We start from the raw sequence: 24,743 nt of genomic DNA, 5'->3' as shown, positions 1-24,743 counted from the left end.
AGGCTAACAAAATTGTATGCATCTGCTGACTTCAAGACATACCTTTGTGTTTTCAGCCACTTTCCATGTGAAATCATTCATACTATGTCAAAATTTGTCAAATGAATCTGTAGAAATTTCAAGCAAAATAACTAATCTCGTAACTAGTTTTGAGATACCTGTCTTCATGCCTTTCAGTCATATAAAGCTGTATTTGTGACTATTGCTTGCTTTGTGTGGCTTACTGCAGTAATTTGAAAACAAAATGTAAGGCAAATAATCAAATGTTCTCTATGAAGGTATACATGTGCACATCATCAAACTGTAGATGTACTCTGTATTTACTTGAAGATGAGGGTACGAACCCTCAAAATTTGTTGTAAATATTATTAAACCTTGAGTACTTGATTTGGATATTAGATTTTATTTTACTTCAAAAGCTGTTGTATCTTTCTGATTGACAGTATAACATGGATATCATAACATCATTTTTATATATAAAATATCCCCTACTTAGTCGTGTATCAATGGCCAATTAGCAGACAGTCATGTTCTATGATGAATACTTTGTTTAAGAAACTAATTTATAGACGTAACAGTTTGTATATGTGCTTTGGAAATGATTGACAGGGATTTTATTTTTTGAAGCAGATAATAAATGTCTGTGATTTCTATGGGAAAATGAACAAAAATTTTTTTGCTGAAAGATCTTAATATGAAATGGAGGATTAATATGATTAAATAAAAATGCTCATTTAGAAAGTTATAGTGCATTTATACAAGGAAAAGCTACTCAAATTTTGTATTATTTCACATCAAAAAATTTCTCTGAATACAAAGAAGTGAAAGGAGGACAAAATAAGTAGACAAGAACCTCCACCAGTGCCTCAGTTATTACAATGAGGGCCAGTCCTCAGGGATACAATATCAAAAAGTATGTTACGGTACTACAATAGTAAGGACCTGGATTGATGAAATCACCTTGGAAGAAAGAGGTGTAGGCCGCAAAATGACTTTTCCAAGTTCTTTATCTTCTAGTGCCAACATTCCTGGGTTTTCTGTATAGAGTTTGACTTTTACTGCTGGCAGTGGATGTGTTGTGCTGAAGTCACCTTGAGTGTCCCACCTTAAACAAAGGACGTAGAAGAAAAACTACATATATTCAGATAGATACCATTAATATGGCTATCAAACATTAATAACTAGACATGAAAAAATAAGGAGGTTATTGTCATTGAGAGCAACTGTAGATCAGAACAAGATAGTGTCAATACAGTAAATATTGGTTAATAAAGGTGAGGAATTCTATCTCTGTGTGAGCAAGTTTTTAATGATCTGTATGAAACTTTACTTCACTGGATATAATTGTAAAGGAAAGTATTAAAGTGGATAAACAGGGTAGGATAGAGAAATGATATTCACTCGTATTACTTACAGAGGATAATATTTTGAAATATGTGAGAGGTACTGTGTTGCATTCTGAATTAGCAGCACTGTTTCTGAAGTGAATGTATACTATTTTTTAATTATTTATTATAATTTTCCCCAAAAGTGATATCAATGCAGTGATGACAGCCAGAGACATGTGGATAATCAAAATTTGATTGGTTTTACTCTCTACCATCTATGTAACACTGCACACACAAAATATGAGATTTCCTTGAAGAGAAACTTCAGAATGAACAAAAACATTCATTTACATGATTTTTCAGTAATGTAGCTTCAGTAAAGGACTTCAGCCAAGGTACTTACATAAACATCACTCATGGATCATCAATTTTCAAATACACAACATTTATGCTCATTACTTAGTTCACTGTTGTGTCAAAACGTTGTGGCCACCTGCCTAATAGCTTCATTCACTGTCTTAGAATGAAATACTTCACTGATTCTGCAAATCAGGGATCTGATAGTTTGTTATTAGGTTTGTGGAGGCATATGACATTAGATGTCTATACACAGGTCACATAATTCATGTAAATAATGGTCCACTGATATGTTTACACAGTGATGGCATCTGCTTGTGAACCAGATGGGTTCCATATGATTTACATCAGGCAAATTTAGTCATGGAGCCATCAACTTAAGTTCGTTATAATGCTTGTCAAATCAATGTAACATGTTCCTGGCTCTGAGAAATGGGCAATTATATTGCAGAAAAATGACACAGCAATCAGCGAAGACATCAGGCATGAAAATATGTAGGTGGTTCACAGCTGACAGTATGTCTTTGATTACTACCACAGCTTCCATGCAAACACAGGAGAATGTTATCCATAGCATAATACTGGTTTCATCATGCTGCAACCATGGTGCACTGCATGTTTCAAGCCACCATTCACCTCAATGATGGCATTTGTGGAGACGTAGTGTAGCAAAAGTGTGATTCACTGAAACAGCTGACACATTACTGTCAACCAATGGTCAAATCCCAATGGTCCCACCCCCACTGCAATCATAACTGATAATGGCATGGAGTTAACATGTGAACATCTACAGGTGGTCTGCTGCAGAGGTCCATGTACAATAATGTATGATGTACGGTGTTCTCTGAAACACTTATGTGTACAGCAGAATTGTGCTCTTTCACCAGAGTAGACAAACCCCTGAACTCCATGTCCAGTGAAGAGTCATGGATTTCCAACTATTTAGTGCCTAGTGGTAGTTTCTCTGTCCTTCTACTTCTTTCCATAGATGTTCATGACAGTAGCACATGAACATTGGAATAGTTTCAGCATTTTCAAGGTACTCATCACAGGCTCTGTGTAACAATAATATGCCCTTTGTAAAGTCACTTATCTCTATGGTTTTCCTCAGTTGCAACCCAAAAATTCACTAGGATGATGCATTGTCCATGTCTGCTCTGCTTACATACTTTTATTACCACTTCATGTTCTCACAATACCACCCAGTGTCATCCAACATCACAGTGGGCAATGGTCATAATGCTTTGGCTTATCAGTGTATATCTAAAGATATTTAGTAAAAGCATAGTTTCCCAACTGATGAAGAATGGATAAATGGCATATTTCATGAAAAGTAGCACACTCTCTGTCAAAGGTGAAATTAAACTGAGAAGCTCAGATGCATATCCCATGAATATGACATCCACTAGGAGAAGATACTGAATTACAACATAATTTACTCACTGCAATTTATTGATTTATTTTCCAATGTTTTTCACACAAGTTAGGTTCAACTGATAGGGATGAATCATGTGATAAAAACAACAAACAATAGAAAAGAAGATATTTTTGATAGTAAATTTGAAGTCTATAACCTCATATGCTTTTTCACAGTTTGTCTATTTTCTACTTACACACAGAAAAGTACACTATCACTCAAACACTAAAAACATAGTCATTGTTTCAAAACTGCTTAAAATTTGGACACAATAACAAAGTGAAAAACAAAATAAAACTTGGATATTGTAAATGACTGATCACTATGGACTACAGCATGAAAATAGCCATCCAGACAGCATATTCAAACTGCTGGCATGGAAAGTTGCAAAGGTATATAAACAAAGTTGTAGTGCAGCAATGGGCACCTGCATGGCACCTTCCTAAACCAATCTGTTTATGGGCCTTCTAGAGGAAATGTTCCTAACCATCCAAACATCTAAATCCCTTCTCTAGTGCCGGCCACGGTGGTCTCGCGGTTCTAGGCGCGCAGTCCGGAACTGTGCGACTGCTACGGTCGCAGGTTCGAATCCTACCTCGGGCATGGATGTGTGTGATGTACTTAGGTTACTTAGGTTTAAGTAATTCTAAGTTCTAGGGGACTGATGACCACAGCAGTTGAGTCCCATAGTGCTCAGAGCCTTCTCTAGTGAAGGTTCACTGATGATATCTTCAAGATCTGAACCAGGGACAAGATGCACTATCTTGACACTTCTTGGTAGATTAAAACTATGTGCCAGACTGGGACACAAACCTGGAAATTTTGTATTTTGCTGGCAAAACTAACTTAGTAACCCAAGCATGGCCTACTAACTTAGTAACCCAAGCATGACCAACAACCCATCCTTACAGTTTTACTTCTGCCAGTACCTCATCTGCTACCTTCTAAACTGCCCAGAAGTCCTCCTGTGACACTTAGATGACTAGCACCACTGGAAGAAAGGATATTGCAGAGACATTATTCAGCTACAGCCTTGCTTATGTTTACAAACAAAATTTCAACTCTGCAGAGGAACGTGCATTGATATGACTCTTTGTGGCAAATAAAATTGTGTGCTGGACTGAGACTCAAATTTGGGATATTTTCCTTTCACAGGCAAGTGCTACATCAACTGAGCTCATGACCCACTTTCACTGTTTGCTTCTACTATTACCTCATCCCATACCTTCCAAACTTTGCAGATGTTCTCCTAAGAAACTTATAGAAGTAACAATGAAATTCATTCTGGGAGTTCCCTATATTCATTCCTCCATAGCCTCCAAACCTTCTCTCCTATCTGCTTCACCCACTCCTCCTCAGTCCAAAATGCCACCTTCCTAGACATTGACCTCCATTGACCTCCACATCTGTGATTGGTCCATTCATACATCTGTTCATGTCAACGCCACTAACTTTCAACAGCACCTAAATTTTGGTATATATCTATCCTTCCACACCAAAAACATCTTTAAAATTTTGCCTGGCCACTCACAGATGGCATATTTGCAGTGATGAGAATTCTGCTGCCCAAATATACTGAATGTCCAGCCAAGCCCTTTGTAGAGAGGCACTTTCTCCCAAACCTAGTCAGCAGACAGATTTACCATGTCATAGTCTTAAAGACCCCTAATTGTTTCACCACCGCCAAGAACCAGTTGTAAGAGAGCACTGCTGAGGTTACACAATACAGTCCTGAACTGCAGCAACTGAACCAGGCCTTTGACTACTTATCACCATGCCCAAAAATGAGGAACATATTATCCATGACACTTCCCACCACTCCTGAAGTGGTATTCTGCCACCCACCTAACAGACATGACAGCCTCACTCTTCATTATGCTACGTCCATTCCCAGACTATGGCCAAAGGTGTCATATCCCTGTGGATGGCTCGGGTGCTAGACCAGTCAAATTGATGCACCTAGCACATTTCACTCTGGTCCTGTCACAGGATTATTCTGTCCTATCAGAGGCAGGGCCACATCTGAAAGTGGCTATGTTGTGTACCATCTCTGCTGCAATTTCAACACAACATTTTATATGGGCATAACCCCCAACCAGCTGTCCACCAGAATGAATGGCACCACCAAACTGTAGCTAAGAGCAGAGTTAACATCCACTGGCAGAACAAACTGTTGAGAACAACATGCTTGAGTTCAATCGCTGCTTCACTACCCATTCCATCTGGAGCCCTCCCCCAGCACCAGTTTGTCTGTACTACACATACAGAAGCTATTCTTGCATACACCCTTCACTCCCATAACCATCCTGGCTCAATGTCTACAAAACTTCTGCAGCCTCACTCACTACAAAAAGTCCCTCCATCGTCTTTCTGGTCATCTACCTTCAAATCCACTCCTACACATCATTGCCATCAAGTGTCGCATGAACTTACTGGCTCTGATGCCGATTTGTTGCATTCCTGACCCCTGCACATACTGCCTCTCCAGCTCTCATACCTATACTGCACACCTGTCACCTCACTCTGAGCTATCAGCTACCATCCCCAGCCACTTCTCCAGTTTCTGCCTCTTTTTCCCTCTAGACACTCCAAAAGACAAAACCACTCATTCCAGTTTCCCTACCAAACTACCATCTTAGCACTGTATGTTCATCTGGCACAATGTATCTGTGGTCGTGCTCACTAAAATATTCATTTGCAAGCTCACAAAGTCTTCATTTTCTTTTTTTGTGTATGTGTCAATGATTCAATGTTTCAACCAGATAAGATTTTACCTCCTTTACTCCTAAACTGTTTAATACTTTTATTCATTAACATCATAGGAATGGAAAAAAATCTAGGGCTGTGAACACAGCTGCACATATCTGCATCTATTAGCTCTGTCGCTTAATTTGAAAGTGTAACACAGTGTGTTTCAATGTTATTTTCAGTGCTGCCTGAAGTGTTTTCAATTTCATATTTATCAATAGCTTTCTAGTTTCATCATCAAAAATTCCTTTTCTCACAATATCAAACTTTCTAAACACAGTTAAATTCTCTGGCATCATCTTTAATGAAACTTTTATACCCTCTACAAATAAAACAAAAAATGATGAGTCTTAGAGAGATTTTTAATATGGTGCATCAATGAAACTGCATATTTTCATAGTATGTCAAATTAAAATCACCAAATGTCATAATTTAGTTTTTGCAAATAAATCAGTTAGCATGACTTCTGCTTGGCCCGCTTTTATCAGCTGTGTTTCTGGTTGCTGGCAAGAGCAGTATCAATCATGAGAGCAGTGGTTATCAATTTGTGTCATGCAACAATATAAGAGACAAATCTTTGCACTGTGGTGTGGATAATCTACAATTACTATTCTTGTGAAATTTGTTGTAGACTTCTTAGCAATGCAGCATACATTCAGAATAGCATTCCAATAAATTTATTACCAAAGTGTCAGGGTAGGGCCTCTATCAGAAGTACAATGAATTTGTGCGCTCTTCTACAATCAGCCAATAAATTCTCCAGTATATACTGATGAGTCATATCATTATAACCACTTACTCAACAATATTTTTGTGTATATTTGGAATAAAAATACAGCAGTGATTCTGCTTGGCATGGATTTGAAAATTGTTTGATAGTTTTGCAGAGTTATGTGGCACCAGATGTCTAAACACAGGGCACGTTTTTTCCATAAATTATTAGCTAACAGTTTGTGGGCGGTAAGTTGTCATATGATGACCCCCCAGATGTGTCCTGTCAGGTAAATCTAGTTGTGTAGACATCAATCTGAATTCATTACCATGTTCCTCAAAACACTGCAGAGCAATTCTGATTTTGTGATGTGTTGTGTGTGATATTGGTCTATTGAACTCTACACTCTTTCCTTGAATCAGATATTGACTGCAAACTCTCAATCTGTGTCTACTGGTTTTCCTCACATGAAAATTTCTTTGTAATCTGTAATCTAAAAATTTTATATACTCATAGTTAAGTTGGTTCTGGTGTAACTACATAAAATTACTTGAAATTGTCCTTCGCTTTCTATATTAGTCTTTAACTTGTATATATTTTATCACCATTCATTGTGTGATTCATGTTGATATAGTTGCTTCTCTTTTAGAACTTATCCACAGCTTTACAGACATGTTTTGGAAGTCAGAAATATCTCTCTCCTATAGTGACAAAATTCCCCTAGAGTCTATGGTACAGAATATTTATTTATTGTAGAACACTCATAAACCTCTAAGGTGATTTCTGTAGTTTTTATAAACGTCTTGTTTAGTCAATTGTAGCATAATGTGGCTGATTTTTACACCGTTAATATAAAAAATAGCATTTTTACAGTCTTGCCTAGCCCCACCCTTCCTATCAATGAAGAAATGTTTGCTGATACCCATGCATCATACCAAGTTTTTAACCATCCCAAGTGAAAGATGTTGTTTTTTGTGCACCAATATTTATGTGGTTTTTGTAATATAGGCTCATACTACAGTGTTCATCTTGGACAGACTAGTGCTGAAGGTACCATAAAATCAACTAATGCTAAATCTTTGGAATTCATACATGTATTTACTTTCATTTATGTATATAAGCAAACATTTTGGTATACCTATTGTATCATACTAAAATCAAATGTGTCTGATAAAATTGCTTCACAAACCTAGTGTAGGTAAGGCTTGTTCACCACATACAATCACATACATAACATTTAAGTGTATGTGTTTACTTTTCATTATTTACTGGACAAAATCCACATTTTGTTAACAACATTGGGTAACATGACACAGCGAGACAAAAATTTATAAGAAAGGTAACACATACTACCACCTGATTCCCCCTCATATAATGCAGAGCACCTGGAATGTAGTAAAAGTGAAAATTTACTGACTGGCCAGATCTTGTGTGACAGCTGGCCACAGTGTTGGTATAGCTGTTGTCTGCAGCTACTGTGTGGCTCCTGGTTGACTGGTGGCGGTGGTAACGATAGGTGAGGTTTGCACAAATGTATCCAGTTGTGGTGCATCTTATGACATCAGCATGTTTAACCACAGGTGAGCCTGCACAAATGTACTCAGTTGTGGTGTGTCTTATGACATCAGCATGTTGTTCAGCATGAATGAAGGTAAGACCCATGGGCTTGACTCTCCCAATTAGATTAGATTAGATTAGATTAGATTAATACTTGTTCCATAGATCATGAATACGACATGTTGTAATGATGTGTAACACGTCAGGTTAATGAAAGATGTCTGTACAAGATATTACATTACACAAAATATTGCATGACACTAATGCTTAAGTTAGTTTTTTTCCCTCCCTTAATTTATATCTAAAAATTCAGCCAATAAGTAGAAGGAGTTGTCATCTAGAAATTCTTATAATTTATTTTTAAATGTTGGTTGACTATCTGTCAGGCTTTTGATGCTGTTTGGTAGGTGACCAAAGACTTTTGTGGCAGCATAATTTACCCCCTTCTGTGCCAAAGTCAGATTTAACCCTGAATAGTGAAGATCATCCATTCTCCTGGTGTTATAGCTATGCACACTGCTATTACTTTTGAACTAGGCTGGATTATTAACAACAAATTTCATAAGTGAATATATATACTGTGAGGTTACTGTGAGGATCCCTAGATCCTTAAATAGATGTCTGCAAGATGACCGTGGGTGGGCTCCAGCAATTATTCTGATTACACGTTTTTGAGCAATGAATACTTTTCTACTCAATGATGAATTACCCCAGAATATGATACCATATGAAAGCAGTGAATGAAAATAGGCATAGTAAGCTAATTTACTGAGATTCTTATCACCAAAATTTGCAATAAGAAATGGAAACCTTTGTGGGCTAGCCATGTTGCAAGATCTTGGTGTGATCTCTTTATCACAATAGATGTAAAGAGCCAGAGTATTATGGTTGGAGCAGTAAAAAGATGGGATAAGTGTGGAAATAATGTGAGTACAGTTATCAAAGCTTTATGGATGAAAACAGGTCGTTCGCCCTAGAACAAATCAGGTGGTCCTCACATCTTGGCTATGTGGTCCTCGAGCTGTTGCACTGATTGTGGCAGTTCCATTGGAGATGACAGTGGGGCTGGTATGAGACAGTGTGGCAAAATCCATAACGGCTACTCAGACACCATTTCTGCAAACAATGTTCCAATGTCCAGTTTATACTTTGTGTGAAGTTCTAAAAGGACGAAGAGAAGAGTCTTTCTCCATTCCTTGCAATGGCACTTTAGAGCTTTCCTTTTGCCTGAATGCCACCTTTCTATTATCCTGTTGTTAGCAGAATGGCAGCTAATCACATGATTGCTTAGGAAGCTAAACTACTTGGACAATCCTTGAAATAAAACTGATTCAAATTTCCAACCCCGATCTGTAATGACCTGGAGAACGCAAACCAATCATGCTATTCAGATGGTAGTGAAGGTCTTAGCTGATGTCTCACCAGAAATTTTGGTGATGTGTGTGTAGCTTCTCTTGGTCAACTACAACTGTCCGCCACCATGAAAAGGTACCTGTAGCTATCCAAAGTAGGAAGGAGAGACTAGCAGGATTGATGTGAACATGGGTGAACCTTGAAAGTATCTGATGTCTGTGTGTATGTGTCATCCCACTTTACATTAGTCATATTTCCTGCAGAGTGTGACAGACTGTGAACATTATGAAAAGTAGTTTTGTGGAGTTTTCGCTTCTGTCAGGAGACATCACGCAATAATGTCAACCTTGTGCCTGAAATTTACATGAATAAGAGTCCCGTGGAAAAGTTGCCAATAACTGTTGTATTCATAGATCTGCAGTTTGAATAGTGGTGGCTTCTTTGCAATTTATGCTGTTTTCCAAAAGAGAGATGCATGAAAAGTAATTGGCAATAATGTTTTCTGCTTCTTTTCTGTGACACACATCCACTGGCAGGGGAACACTGGTGTCCAGTCTTCTGAAAAGTGGAAAGTATCAGTTTTGGCCAGTGTAAATTGTGACATAGCCATCTTCAATTTGTGGATAAAATTCTGAATTCCATAAGCTGCAAGCAGTTCTCTATCATATGCATAGCTTCTGTGAAATTTGGAGGCTGGGAGAGGAGGTATTTGTGGAAATAAAAGTCTGAGGACACGTCATTAGTTGTGCCTACGTAGCTCAGTGGGTAGAGCACTTGTCCACAACATGCAAAGATCCCTAGTTCAAGTCTCAGTCTAGCAAACGGTTTTAACCTATCAGGCAGTTTAATATCAGCACTCACACCACTGCACAGTGAAAAATTAGTTCTGGGTGTGTCTAAAATCTGTGCAATATCCTTTCTTCCAGGAGTGCTAGCCCTGCAAGTTTCTCAGGAGAACTTCTTTGAAGTTTGGAGGGTAGGAGATGAAGTATTGGAGGAAGTAAAGCTGTGAGGAAGGGTTATGAGTCATGCTTGGGTAGAGCAATTACCCAATGGTCCATTGAGTCTTTTTCTGGTACACAGTTTTAATCTGCCAGGACATTTCATATCATTGCACACTCCACTGCAAAATTAAATATTCATTCATTTGATGACATTTTCTTTGAAACAATGGTAGATGATTGCAGCTGTTTGCTGCAGATATGCTTGCTATGTGCAGAGCTGTGCACTGTGTCATGCCACCAAGTAAGAAAACAGGAAGAAATTAACTGTGTCATGCCACCAAGTAAAAATACAGGAAGAAATTAAAATTTTTCCTAAGTTCACTCTTTCACAGCTGCAGATGACACCAGCCATGTGTGACATAGCTATGTGGTAGAAAGAAGAGAGTCAACACTAGTAAGTCAGTCAGAGACATGAGCACATGTTGCTACATTGGGACCAATTGCCAGGCACACACTACAAATTCAACTGAACATCCACTGAGAGAGAGAGAGAGAGAGAGAGAGAGAGAGAGAGAGAGAGAGAGAGGAAGAGTGACAGATATATATTTGTTAGGCCTTATTATGTGGAGTAACCAGTTATAGGTCAGATGAAATAACACCTATCACAGACTTGACAGTACAGTTAATAACCTGTAACAAATTGTTAAACATAAAAAGTGGAATGAGCACCACTGACCACTATTAAAGAAGCAATCCATATTCAATCAAAATCAGCAGAGGCTCAAGTCATTGTCTCCCTCACTTCTCCATAAATACTGCAGTTTTCCAGCTCTGAATTCAATTGGTTATTAGGACTGATGGCATTCATACAGAAGCACTCAGTTCAATGATCAATGATTATTACACTGCAGTGACATCCATGTATTAGTTGTTCCTGCAATTCTTGTGAATATCCTGCTTGTCATTCCTGTGAGGACAATATCTAAATAATAATGACCTGCCTGGATGAGAGAGCCATCCAGTGCCTCTGTTTCCTTTCATTGCTTCAGTCACTTCTGGGTGCCACATGCCAACGTGTATGGTGCCACAAGGCTAAGCTGACTACAAAATTTTCATCAGCATGGTATATCCCATGGGTCACAGCAGGTCATTGTTGTCATATACCAGCAGTATGCCTGATGCACCAGTAACCCTGCAGACAGAAAATCATCGTGTACATGTGTACCTCCAAGGTGTCACCTTCCAGGACTTTGGCCACTGATGAGTGTCATATCACTAGTGATAAATGACAGGCAAGAGCAACCTATGGGCCTCCTCCGTAGGGATCTATTTCCTTCCATTGAGTCATATGACTGGAAATACATCCAGAAGTATACCTCAACACAATGGCTATCGATAGTGGCATAGCTTCTCTAATTGGCAGTTGTCTGCCAATGCTCTGAGCCAATTCTTGTGCCAGCTAATACTAACCCTTCAATTAGAGCCCAATTGGAGCCAATGCCCTGGGACTTTAGACATCTCCAATGTCTTCTCTGAAAAGTACCTCTGCCCATCTGCTGCCAAGCACACTCTCCTTCCTTCCAGTGGAAACTTCACTGGATTAGTCTTTATGTTCTTTCATCTTAATTTACTTGGTTGGTCTTCAGGTGACTGTCTGATAGAATACATTGGGAGTGGATCGCAAAGCTCTGAATTCTCTCTTAGGAATCTCGTTTTCAGCACACAAATAACTGTCATATATCTTGTCAGTAATTCAATATATGATCTTGATGCTTGCTCCAGATGAGGGGCTTTGGATGTGCTTATTGAAATTGAAAGACCCCACATTGGACTCTTGTCTTTTGATCATTTGTCCCTTCGTGCATCAGTATCCCTGCATGATCCATCTCACATCTATGCTGTCTGCCCCATCTGCCAACCCAGTAGCCCCTCCCTCCCTCCTCCCCCCCCCCCACCCCCCACCCACGCCCCCATCGCCACCCTCACCACCTACTATGCAAAGCTTTCCTCTCACAGTGGAACAGCATTCTTAGCTCATGGCCCTCAGCAGCTGACCTGTTGATGTTGTTGTTGCCGGCCGTGGTGGTCTCACGGTTCTAGGCGCGCAGTCCGGAACCGTGCCACTTCTACGGTCGCAGGTTCGAATACTGCCTCGGGCATGGATGTGTGTGATGTCCTTAGGTTAGTTAGGTTTAAGTAGTTCTAAGTTCTAGGGGACTAATGACCACAGCAGTTGAGTCCCATAGTGCTCAGAGCCATTTTTGTTGATGTTGTTGTTGTTGTTATTGTTGCTGTTGTTGCATCTTTAGCGTGCTCAACATCATGGTCATCAGCACCCAAGCAGCTGCCCTTTTAAATTCATTGTTTTGTTAGTCATCCTAGGCACGAGTGCCAGTTTCACTTTGCCAAATATGCCCCGTGTAGCAAAACAGGTCACAAAGCAGATGTCTGTCGAGCCTCCTCCAATATACACTCCTGGAAATGGAAAAAAGAACACATTGACACCGGTTTGTCAGACACAGCATACTTGCTCCGGACACTGCGAGAGGGCTGTACAAGCAATGATCACACGCACGGCACAGGGCGTATAGTGGGCATGCGGGAGGCCGGGTGGACGTATCGCCGAATTGCTCAACACGTGGGGCGTGAGGTCTCCACAGTACATCGATGTTGTCGCCAGTGGTCGGCGGAAGGTGCACATGCCTGTCGACCTGGGACCGGACCGCAGCGATGCACGGATGCACGCCAAGACCGTAGGATCCTATGCAGTGCCATAGGGGACCGCACCGCCACTTCGCAGCAAATTAGGGACACTGTTGCTCCTGGGGTATCGGTGACGACCATTCGCAACTGTCTCCATGAAGCTGGGCTACGGTCCCGCACACCGTTAGGACGTCTTCCGCTCACACCCCAACATCATGCAGCCCACCTCCAGTGGTGTCGCGACAGGCATGAATGGAGGGACGAATGGAGACGTGTCGTCTTCAGCAATGAGAGTCGCTTCTGCCTTGGTGCCAATGATGGTCATATGCGTGTTTGGCGCCGTGCAGGTGAGCGCCACAATCAGGACTGCATACAACCGAGGCACACAGGGCCAACACCCGGCATCTTGGTGTGGGGAGCGATCTCCTACACTGGCCGTACACCTCTGGTGATCGTCGAGGGGACACTGAATAGTGCACGGTACATCCAAACCATCATCGAAACCATCATTCTACCATTCCTAGACCGGCAAGGGAACTTGCTGTTCCAACAGGACAATGCATGTCCGCATGTATCCCGTGCCACCCAACGTGCTCTAGAAGGTGTAAGTCAACTACCCTGGCCAGCAAGATCTCCGGATCTGTCCCCCATTGAGCATGTGTGGGACTGGATGAAGCGTCGTCTCACGTGGTCTGCACGTCCAGCACGAACGCTGGTCCAACTGAGGCGCCAGGCGGAAATGGCATGGCAAGCCGTTCCACAGGACTACATCCAGCATCTCTACGATCGTCTCCATGGGAGAATAGCAGCCTGCATTGCTGCGAAAGGTGGATATACACTGTACTAGTGCCGACATTGTGCATGCTCTGTTGCCTGTGTCTATGTGCCTGTGGTTCTGTCAGTGTGATCATGTGATGTAGCTGACCCCAGGAATGTGTCAATAAAGTTTCCCCTTCCTGGGACAATGAATTCACGGTGTTCTTATTTCAATTTCCAGGAGTGTATATGTAGATTACATTCAGGTGGACACCTTTCGAGCAGAGCAAGCTGACTTGACAGACCCGGAGATCTTCCATGTCCATGCAGCAGTCTCCACGGGGACGGAAATATGTCCCTGCAGCTGTTCATCAATGGTTACCCAGTCAGCTTCCAGGCAGACACTGATTCTACCTTGCCAATCATCATGTGGAAGACCTACCACTGGTTACGCTCTCCTCCCCTGCAAACATTCAACCAGCACCTTCATAGTTACAGCAACGATATAGCAATAGTCAAAGGACAGTTCACAGCACTCACTCAACATAGTGTAACAACATGAAGAGTGTGCATCCTTGTCATCAATATGCCTGGGGTGACAGTCTTATTGGGACTTATTCTATTTGATGCTTTTGGATTATATGTGCACAATGCAACCAATAACATCCCACCTAGCATAGACCAATCTTATTTCTATGCTCTTCACTCGAAGTGTCATTCAGTTTTTGAGCCTTCTGTTACATGCATCATGGGATTTGAGTCTTGCATCCCACCAACAGTCACATCCCATTTTTTCAAGGCTTGATATGTCTCATTTTCCTGGCAGGATAAGGCATAGGTGAAGCTGCAATGTTTGCAGGATGCTGACCTCTTGACAGCTTTTTCCAACATTCAGTGGGTAACACCCATCATTCTTGACACACCAGACTACTCGCTCTGAGTATATGGCAACTTTAAGGATACCAGTAACACACAGTCCACTGTTGATTCTTACCCTATCCTGAAGGTGGATGAGATTCTTCCTCTCCTGACTGGTGGCAAAGCCTTCGAGAAGATTATCTCAAGGATGCATATTTACAGCATTCTGAAACTTGCTCCTGATCAACAAACCTTTCAGTATCTTCTGCTAAAATCACCTGTGTTTGCAGTGTCCTAGTGATATTTCAGAGGTTTTTGGAAAACTATGCATGAAGTGCAGGATGTAGCCAATTACCTGGATGATGTCATCATTGCAGGCCAGTCTGCCCAAGACTTGGCTGGGAACCTGTATGCCCTTTTTACATCCTACAGGTAGGAAATCTTAGTTGTAACTTGGAGAAGCACCAGTTTTTCATTCCTGAAGTTGAATATGTGGGTCATATCCACAGTTCCACTGGTATCCAGATGACGCCACAATACATCCAGAGGATGCAGACCTTGCACCTCTGAGAAATGTGAAGCAACTTCAGTCTATATTAGGCCAAATGAACTACTTTCATAATTTCATCCCCTATGCTGCCCCAATCACAGAACTTACATAAAAACATGGCACAGAACTGGGACATCACACTTTCCAGGACATTAAACATGCAGTGCTTCAGCTCAGATCACTGGTAGCTTACAATCCCTTGCTCCCTGTGGTTGTCACAAAAGTTACATCTGTTTATGGATTAGGAGCTGTTCACTCTCTCTTCATCAATGGTGTAGAATGGGCTGTCACTTTCATCTCAGAAATGTTGAAATTGGTCCAGTGCAACTATGGACACATCAAAAAGGAGGCTCTGGTCATTGTCTTTGGTTTAAAAAAATTCTGCAGTTGTTTATATGGGTGCCATCTACATTGTTGACAGACCACAAGCCACTGCTACACTTTTCTTGATCTGATGCAAACATCCCCACAAAATTATCTCATCACCTTCATTGGTGAGCATTGTTTCTCATCAGTTATTCCCACCATGTCAATGATTACTTACTTTCAAGATTGACCATGGGTCAGTACTCCTCTTTTGACTCTGATGCAGAAGTATGTTGCACGCGAACTCCAGTGATGAAGAAGCTGTCATGTCATTCCCTATTGATGCTAAACTGGTGGCTCAGCATTCAGCAGAAGATGTGATTCTCCATGAGCTCCTCATTCTGGTCCAGCAGGGATGGACATATAATCACCAGAAGGTGTTCAGCCCAGATGTTTAAAGTTATTGGCATCACAAGCATGAATTCTCTGTCCTCAGTGATGTCCTGCTGCTCCAGGGTGAAAATGGCCAGATTCAGGTCACCATTCTATCCTCCCTCCCATACCAGATCCTGTAGCTGCTTCACTGCGATCCATAGGGCAGTGTGCTAATGAAATGCCTGGTACATCAACATGTGTATTGGAAATGGATTGATGCCATTTCAGCTGCCATATTGGCAGCCTTAACAGGCTGCAAGAGCATGCGTACAGCCCCATTACATCGCTATTTACCATGGCCTGAGGCATCAACACTTTTGCCATGGTTCCATTTGCATTTTGCAGGCTCTTTCCTGGGACATTCATGGTTCATCATGGTTGATGTCGGATCTGGTTTTCTGTATATCTCCTGGATGTCTTCTACATCCTCAATGAGTGTGATCCAAGCCTTTACACAGATATTTGTGATCTGAGGTCTTCCTGAAACAATTGTCACAGACAGTGGGTCTCAATCTACATTCACCAGGTTTTAATCTTTTGTATTTCCAATGGAATTGCATTCATCCATATGCTGCCACACCACCACACATCCAGTGATCTGGTAGAGTGGTTTGTCCAAACATTTAAAGATCAGTTGTCAAAGCTCTGCCATCACCATTCACTGGATGATGTACTGTCCACCAAGAGGTCCAGTCCAGCTTAATGACCCCATAGGTGGCCACAGAAACCACACCTCTCACCTCTCCCTTCTAAACCCACACCAGGTTGCAGAGTCTCCCATTCAAGGTTGTTGGCTACTTTCCAATCCATGATGATGTCTGGGTCCTGATGTTCTCCCAGTGTGGCCACCATTACACTCTGCAGTAGTAACATGACTATTGGGTCAAGCAACAGTGGGGGTCCAACTCTTCAATAGTTCCCACTGCTGCAAACATCTGAACCGAGTCCACCCCAGGCACCCTCAATCCGATCCTGATGTCGGATTAGCACCTGTTTTGGTTCCGTATTCATCTTCCAAGCAGCCAGAGGCTGTCACCCAAGCACCACTTACAGCATCCCCTATGCCTTCACTAGTGGATGGCAACCATCTGGCATCCCAATGGATGTCAACTAGGGTACCCTGGATGAATACACACAGCAGGAGAATCTACCAACACCATGGAGGTTGACCTTGATGTCGAGGTAGGCTACCATCTCTCTACTCTTCTTGCAGAGGAGGGTTGTAGGGATGTCATATACTAGTAGTATGACTGATGGACCAGCAATCTCGCAGATGGAGAACCATTGCATACATGAGTACCTTCAAGGCATCACCTGTGAGAACTTCAGCTGGTGATGAGTGCCATATTGCAACCAGTAGACAGTGGGGCAATTGCAACCAGAGGTTCTCCTCCCTGGGGATCTACTTGCCTCAGCCAAGCCAAATGCACAGAAATAGATCCAGAGGTATATCTCCACAAAATGGCTATTTATAGTGGTACAGCTTCATTCATTAGCAACTGTCCACCAACATTCTGGGCCAACTCATGTGCCAGCTAATACTAGCCCTTCAGTCAGAGCCCTGCTGGAGCCACTGTTGAGCTAATATCCTGTTGTGTTGTAATAAAACTTTCCCTTGTTGATGTGAAATATGTTATTTCTCAGGCGTCTCACTATACAAGATATAGCAATTGTCATCTTCTCAAGAAGGACTGTGGTTACTGTAACATGGTGTGAGGGTGTAGTCTCAACCTATAGCTTCACCTGCCAGGTGGCAACCTGCAAGAATTAGGCTGGATTGATGGAGCAGCAGCCTTGATAGCCATGCTGACAACAGGAGCCAGTGGAAATTCCATTGTGTCACTGCCACAAGGTATCAGCTGTGACTGACAAGAAGACACAGAACTGTAAATCAGAATGAATAAATATCAACTTCCTTTGCAGAATAGAAACATTTGTTGAAACTGATGCAGTGCTCAGCTTAGCAAATAGCAAGCACATCTCAGCTGACAAAGAACTAAGGCTGCAGTCCTCACCTAATGTTTCACAGAAGAATATTCTGAGACTGTATCTTCGGCTATCTCATTCTGGATTCATTAAGTCCAATGTAGTTAAGAAATACCAAGAAACTTGTATGAATTTGTGAAAAGATTACTATGTATTCCAGTTTTCTGTCACAAAGCTGTTGGGCTACATGTGATAACAAGTAGAAAACTATAATTGTGAATCAGACTACATACTGTTACCAGTTACATAGACAAAAATTGCAACTCTTACAGACACTTTCGGACTGGGGATGCCAAGTCTTTCAGGACCAGTGCACACAAATAGTATTTTTCTGTTTGCATCACATGACTGTGAGAAGCAACAACCACTATATAGTCAATGTCACCACTTTTACAGATTCCTTTCAAATTTATCAATCTTAAGTCACTCTCTTGACATGTAATCACTTACCACCAAATCAATTCTTGCTCTGAACACAATGCACACAGAGCTATGCTAGCAAGTGGTCTCTTTCTAAAATCATGTATTCCTACTTTAATGTGACAGAAAGCAGTGTAAATAGTAATCTTTTCACAAATGTGAACTACTTTCATGGTATTTTTTAAGTGCATTAGATTTGTTGAATCCAGAAATAAATATGTGGATATCTCATAATATCTGATGATGCATTCTCTGACTGCAGCAATTACCCTTTGTCAGCTGCAGATATGTTTGCTACATGCTGAGCTGAGCACTGTGTCATTTCACCAAATGTTTCTACTGGCACCAAGTAGCTTGCATCTTGTCCTCTACTTAGGCCTGAGCTGCCTAAGAGGCCTGTGTCACCCTGTGCTGAAAATTTATAGCGTTCTCTCTCTGATTGCTTTTTCTGTCACTCTAAGATATGTTACAACAAAGAGGAACATTATTCTTGCTGTAAAAAATAGTTTCCAACTTTGATGTATGTCTGAAAATTAAGGTTGTTACAAGTCATCAAAGGTGACTTTTCCTTCAATAGTTTCTAATGCAGTTTTGGTAACCCATTCTGATAAGTATGAGTCACTATTAATACACAACAGTAGATTAGTGTTCTTTTATAGTTACAGTACTCCATTTAGGTTTTGTTATGCTCAATAAAGAAATAAACAAATTTGATTTTAGTCAAGCAAATATTTTTGTATCACACATCATTGGTTGCAATGTATAAAAGAAAGTTAGTTACACAATTAATGTTTTCTTTAGTTGCAGTTGCATTGCAGCAGTTCTGGTACACACTGTAATCCCTATGTTACAGTACCATAATACGCTACTAAAGAAGCCAAAAAAGGCACATCCTACTGACAAATTTGAGTACAAACGAAAGGTAGACAGAAACTGTCATTTACCACCTTGATAAATAGTTATGTATTTAATTTTTTGTTTGTTTGTAGCTACATAGCTACATCCTAGATACTCACTGAAATGGCCAGTACTGCAACACTTTGCTAGAGAAATCACAAGGGTTGTGCCACATTCTGGCTCATCTAGTGGCATGATGTGGTACTGTGGCATACAGATTTCAATGTGTAGCAGAACAGGAGACATGTACCTGATAACAAACTACAAATGCATCAGATAACTTTATTTTATGAAGGTGACAGTTAAAACTTTATGATCAGCCATTGTATGTCAATGTGCTACCAATTTTCATGTATGCAGTGATATGAAGCAGTTAAAACCATAATGGCCTTCCATCTCCAGGCTAGATGTGATAACACAATCCACTCTGTTTGGATGAGTAAGCTGTTCATTAAATGTCTTTGTTCACTGATCTTTATAAGAGAAAGTGAAAACAATGGTTGAATCATTTAGTGCTCTATAATTAAATTTTTAGTTTCACTAACCTTAAGAACTGAACTATAGTGAGACAATAAGTCTTTGTTGTTCATAATTATGTTTTCTCATAGTTCACTGGCAATGTATAAGATGATCTGGCCATATTGTAAATTGTGTGTACTAATACTAATACTTGGTACAGCTGATTCATGAAAGTATAGGGGGTGGATCTCGGGCCACACATGGTCAAATACCTGTTGTCATAGGTAGGAAAAGTAGGTCTTTTTTAGGATAAATCCAGACAACAGGTTCCCCTGCCTAAAGAGTATCTCTAGCAGTTCAAAAAATACTGAAACAATCACTCACAAGACAGATTATAACACTTCAAAAATCACACATACCAGATGTCACAAAGAAAAACAAACAATCGGAAAGAGTAACATGGGGCATTTCACAGACTTAACAATCCTCCATCAAAACATGCAATCAATAAAAAATAAAATACAAGCATTAGAAGTTGAGCTCCAATCTTTGAACTGCACAGTAGTTTGTATTACTGAGCACTGGTGTAGAGACACAGAAATCCAACATGTAGTATTATCATTGTATGAAAGGGCAAACTCTTACTGCAGAACTACTTCAAGGGGTGGAGGATCATGCATTTATATCAGAAAAGGAACACAGTTCAAATCTAGACATGACCTCAGTACAGTAAGTGAAGACAAACACATTGAAATATCAGCTATTGAATTATCAGGGCTCGATATCACCAAGAAATTAATCATTTTGTGTGTGTATAGATCTCCCAGTGGTAGTGTGGACACTTTTTTCAATAAATTAACAGAAGTTCTAGATAAAGTCTCAAGTACAAAGGTCAACATAATTCTGTGTGGGGACATAAACATCAACACTAATATCATAAATGAATCCAGCAGCACCTTCATAAATATCCTTCAAAGTTTTGGCATGTCCCTATTGGTCAATAGTGCAACAAGGGTTACTACAATGACTGCATCAGTAATTGACCATGTGGCCACAAATATAGACAGGGAAAAATGTGATGTAGCTGTAAAAGATCTCAGACTATCAGACCATCTCTGTCAAATAACAACAGTAAAATCAGGCATCGAATCATTCCCTAAACTACAAGCCTATAAACGACATCTATCAGAAATCAAAATAAAAGATTTTTCAAAAGAACTAGAAAAACAAAGCTGGGATGAAGTGTATAAGGAAACCAATGTGAATATGAAATTCTCCAAATTCTCCACATTGTTTAAATTGAACTTTGAAACAGCATTTCCAAAAGTATGCATGACTGTATCAACATCTCACAAAAACAGATGGATAACAGCAGGTATTAAGAAGTCCTCCCAAACACTTAAACACCTCAGTTCCATGAAAAAGATTCACAATGATCCAGAATTCTTAAATTTCTATCATAGATACAAAAAGATTTATAGGAAGGTGCTGATTGCTGCAAAAAAGTCATTTAATGACAAAATAATATATAATGCAGAGAATAAAAGCAAAGCAGTCTGGGATGTTATAAAAAAGGAAACGGGGAGAGGCAAACAAACGCAGAATAACATACTGCTAAGGGAGGGGGATAAGGTAATAAATGATCCACAACACTTAGCAAACTATGTAAACGAGCATTTTTCAAGTATTGCAGAGAAGTTACAGCAAAAATTCCCCAAAACAAATATAACACCTGCAAAAATTGTTGCACTAGATACAATGATGTTACTTCCAACCACAGAGAATGAAGTCAATAAAACTGTTCAAAAGCTAAAAAATAAAAAGTCAGAAGGCTTAGATGATGTACCAATGTGTGTACTGAAACAATGCATAGGGATTATACAAGGCCCATTAACAAATATAATAAATGAATCCTTCACATCAGGGACATTTCCAGAGCAGCTAAAACAGGCAAGAGTTGTACCTTTGCTTAAGAAAGGTAATGCAGAAGACATAGAAAACTACCGGCCCATTTCCCTGCTGTCAGCTTTCTCAAAAATAATAGAAGCAATTATGAAAGACAGATTAATGAATTATCTGAATAAATACAATCTTTTAAGCAAATCACAGTTTGGTTTTCGAAGTGGCAAAAATACGGAGTCAGCCATAGTAGAATTCACAAAAGTTGTACTTAATGCTCTTGATAAAGATGAGTGTGTCACAGGCATATTTTTGGATCTTTCTAAGGCTTTTGATACAGTCGACCACAAGATTCTATAAAATAAATTAGAAGCATTAGGAATAAGAGGGGTAGCTAATGACTGGTTTCGATCATACCTAACAGATAGGGTACAAAGAGTAGAGATAACACATACTTCAAATAGATCTAAACATTTAGTAAAATACTTATCAGAACCAAAACATATTAATATAGGGGTTCCACAAGGTAGCATATTACGACCAATACTATTCCTGATATACATCAATGACTTTCCCAGTAGTGCTACTCATGGTGAGAAAATTCTCTTCGCTGATGACAGCAATATTATAGTCACTGAGAGAACAAGAGAACTCCTTACCGAGAAAGCAAATGAAACTCTCAAGGAAGTTTACGATTGGTCAATAAGCAACAAATTGACATTAAACATAAAGAAAACTAATGCCATGAACTTCAGTTTGAAGAGGAAAAATGACAATGTTAAATTAAATGTAGATGGCACCTCTATAGACTGTGTAACAAATGCAAAATTTCTAGGAATGAATATTGACTCTCAGCTGAAGTGGTGCGAACACACAAAGGTACTTGCAAACAGAATGTCATCAGCATGTTATGCCCTTAGAATTCTATCATCTGTGTGTAACATGCAGTGTCTTTTAGTTACATATTATTCATATGTACACTCAATTCTTAGCTATGGCATTCTTTTTTGGGGAACAAATCCACAAAATATGAACACAATTTTCAAACTCCAGAAAAGAGCCATAAGAATAATAACCAGAAATAGTAGTCGAGCTCATTGTAAAGATCTGTTCAAAACACTGGGAATTTTAACTGCTCCATGTGAACACATTTACCAGTCAGTTGTACACATCAAAAGTAACATTGGCAATTACTGCACAAACAGCTCTGTCCATGACCATGCAACAAGAGATAGACTCAACTTACATTTACCAAGAAAAAATAAACATAAAACTCAAAACAGCATTTTCTACAAAGGAATAAAACTGTACAATAAATTACCAAAAGAGATTAAAGAAATTTCAAAAATACACTTATTTAAGAAGGCAGCTAAAAAGTACCTGTTATGCAATACTTTTTATACATTGAAGGATTACTTAGATAAAGCAGAGTAGGGGTTTGATAAAAAAATGTTATACAAACAAATAATAATAATAATAATGATTATAAAACATCCAATATTCCACATAACACCTTCACTTTATTTTTTCTTTTTCTTTTTTCCTTTCTAGAGACACTCTCCCCTCAAGCTATGCATACCACAATACTAACACCTCTTCCTCTTTCTGAGCTCAACATCTCACTCATTATGAAGGGATGCTGACTCAGTTTTTCAGGATAGCAAATGGGAACTTGCAGTACAGAAAATGGCCCAAGGATCACCTGTGTGTGTGTGTGTGTGTGTGTGTGTGTGTGTGTGTGTGTGTAGTGAGTGAAGTGTTATGAAACAATGTGTGTATAGTGTGTGCAGTGACTGATAGTGAAATATGAGTGAATAGTGTGGCATTACATTATTTAATGAGTTATTTGTAAATAAATTATTGTATACCAGGAGTAAAATCTAATGATTGTCTCTAACTAGAAGTCTGTAAATATATGTGTATACGAATTAGCTTATTGTAAATTGATCTAAGCTTGTAAATACTTTGACATGTCCTATATCCTTGTAAAAAGAGATCTACGGATGAATAAAACTACTACTACTACTACTACATCAGTGCTTCGCCACATAAAGAAGTCAGGGAAACTTTAGAGTAGCATAAGTATTTAACTACTTCAGTAATCACAGTTTTAGCTACAGTTTCAACATATGTCATGGTATTATGAGGTGTGGCAATTAAATAACAAGACTGCATACCTACTATTGTGCAGTTACATGGGGGAGTTTGGTATTGGAATGCAGCTAACTTTGAACCTTCAAGAGTAGCCACTTTTTATTTCATATTTCTGTCTGCTTTAGTTTGCTTTTGAGCCTTGGCTGTAAAGGATGTTGTTCTGTAGTACAGCTGTGAGCTTTGTAAACTTAAGAATTCAGCAGTGCATTAACCTGAAATTTCTTGTGAAATTAAAAATTCATGGAATGTTTTCATATGCTGAAGAAGATATTTGGTAGCAATCCCATGCACAAGTTTTTGAATAATGCAAACAGTATTCATATCATCAGGAAGAGATTGAAGGTGATGAACATCCTGATTGATGCATGAGTAGAAGAACTGAAAAAATGCTTTGGAAAACTAATGAAATTGTGCAGAATGACTGATTTTTCAGCATTCAAATGATCACTAACATGGTGAACGTGAGGAAAGAGATAATATGGCAAATATTTGAAGTTGACTTAAACATGCAAAATGTTGTTCAAAACTGGTCCCAAGAAAGTTCTCAGGAACAAAATGACCATGGGAAGACGAACTGCTGTGATGTTGTAGAATGACTCAACAAAGAATTTGACTTGCTCGCATGTGTCGTCACATGTAATGAAACATGGATCTACCAGTATGACCCAGGAACAAAGCATCAATTAATCGACTGGTACGCTCCCACATTAACAAGAATGAAAAAAATCACAAGCAAGCAAATCAAAGCTGAAGGTAATGAACATAATTTTTTTTATGTATCATGGAATTAATCAAGGCTGCATGAGTCTCTGATGGGCAAACTGTTAATCATAAACACTACAAGAAAATTTTAATCAAGCTTAGGGAAAGAGTACAGAGGAAAAGACAGGATTTGTGGGTGAAC

The 24,743-nt window shown here is 39.7% G+C and overlaps 1 protein-coding gene across 1 annotated transcript in view; it reads right to left on the bottom strand.

Annotated features, from left to right (window-relative positions):
• Window positions 1–24,743, bottom strand: part of LOC126297751 (calcium-dependent secretion activator-like) — a 1,391,877-nt gene that overhangs the window by 632,214 nt on the left and 734,920 nt on the right. The window contains exon 12 of the mRNA XM_049988921.1: window positions 961–1,105. Within this exon, the coding sequence (XP_049844878.1) occupies window positions 961–1,105 (145 nt within the window). The remainder of the gene's footprint in view (window positions 1–960; window positions 1,106–24,743) is intronic.

This window comes from Schistocerca gregaria, chromosome X (assembly GCF_023897955.1).
Source record: "Schistocerca gregaria isolate iqSchGreg1 chromosome X, iqSchGreg1.2, whole genome shotgun sequence".
In the NCBI taxonomy this organism is placed as follows: domain Eukaryota; kingdom Metazoa; phylum Arthropoda; class Insecta; order Orthoptera; family Acrididae; genus Schistocerca; species Schistocerca gregaria.
This window is presented reverse-complemented; position numbering and strand designations above follow the sequence as displayed.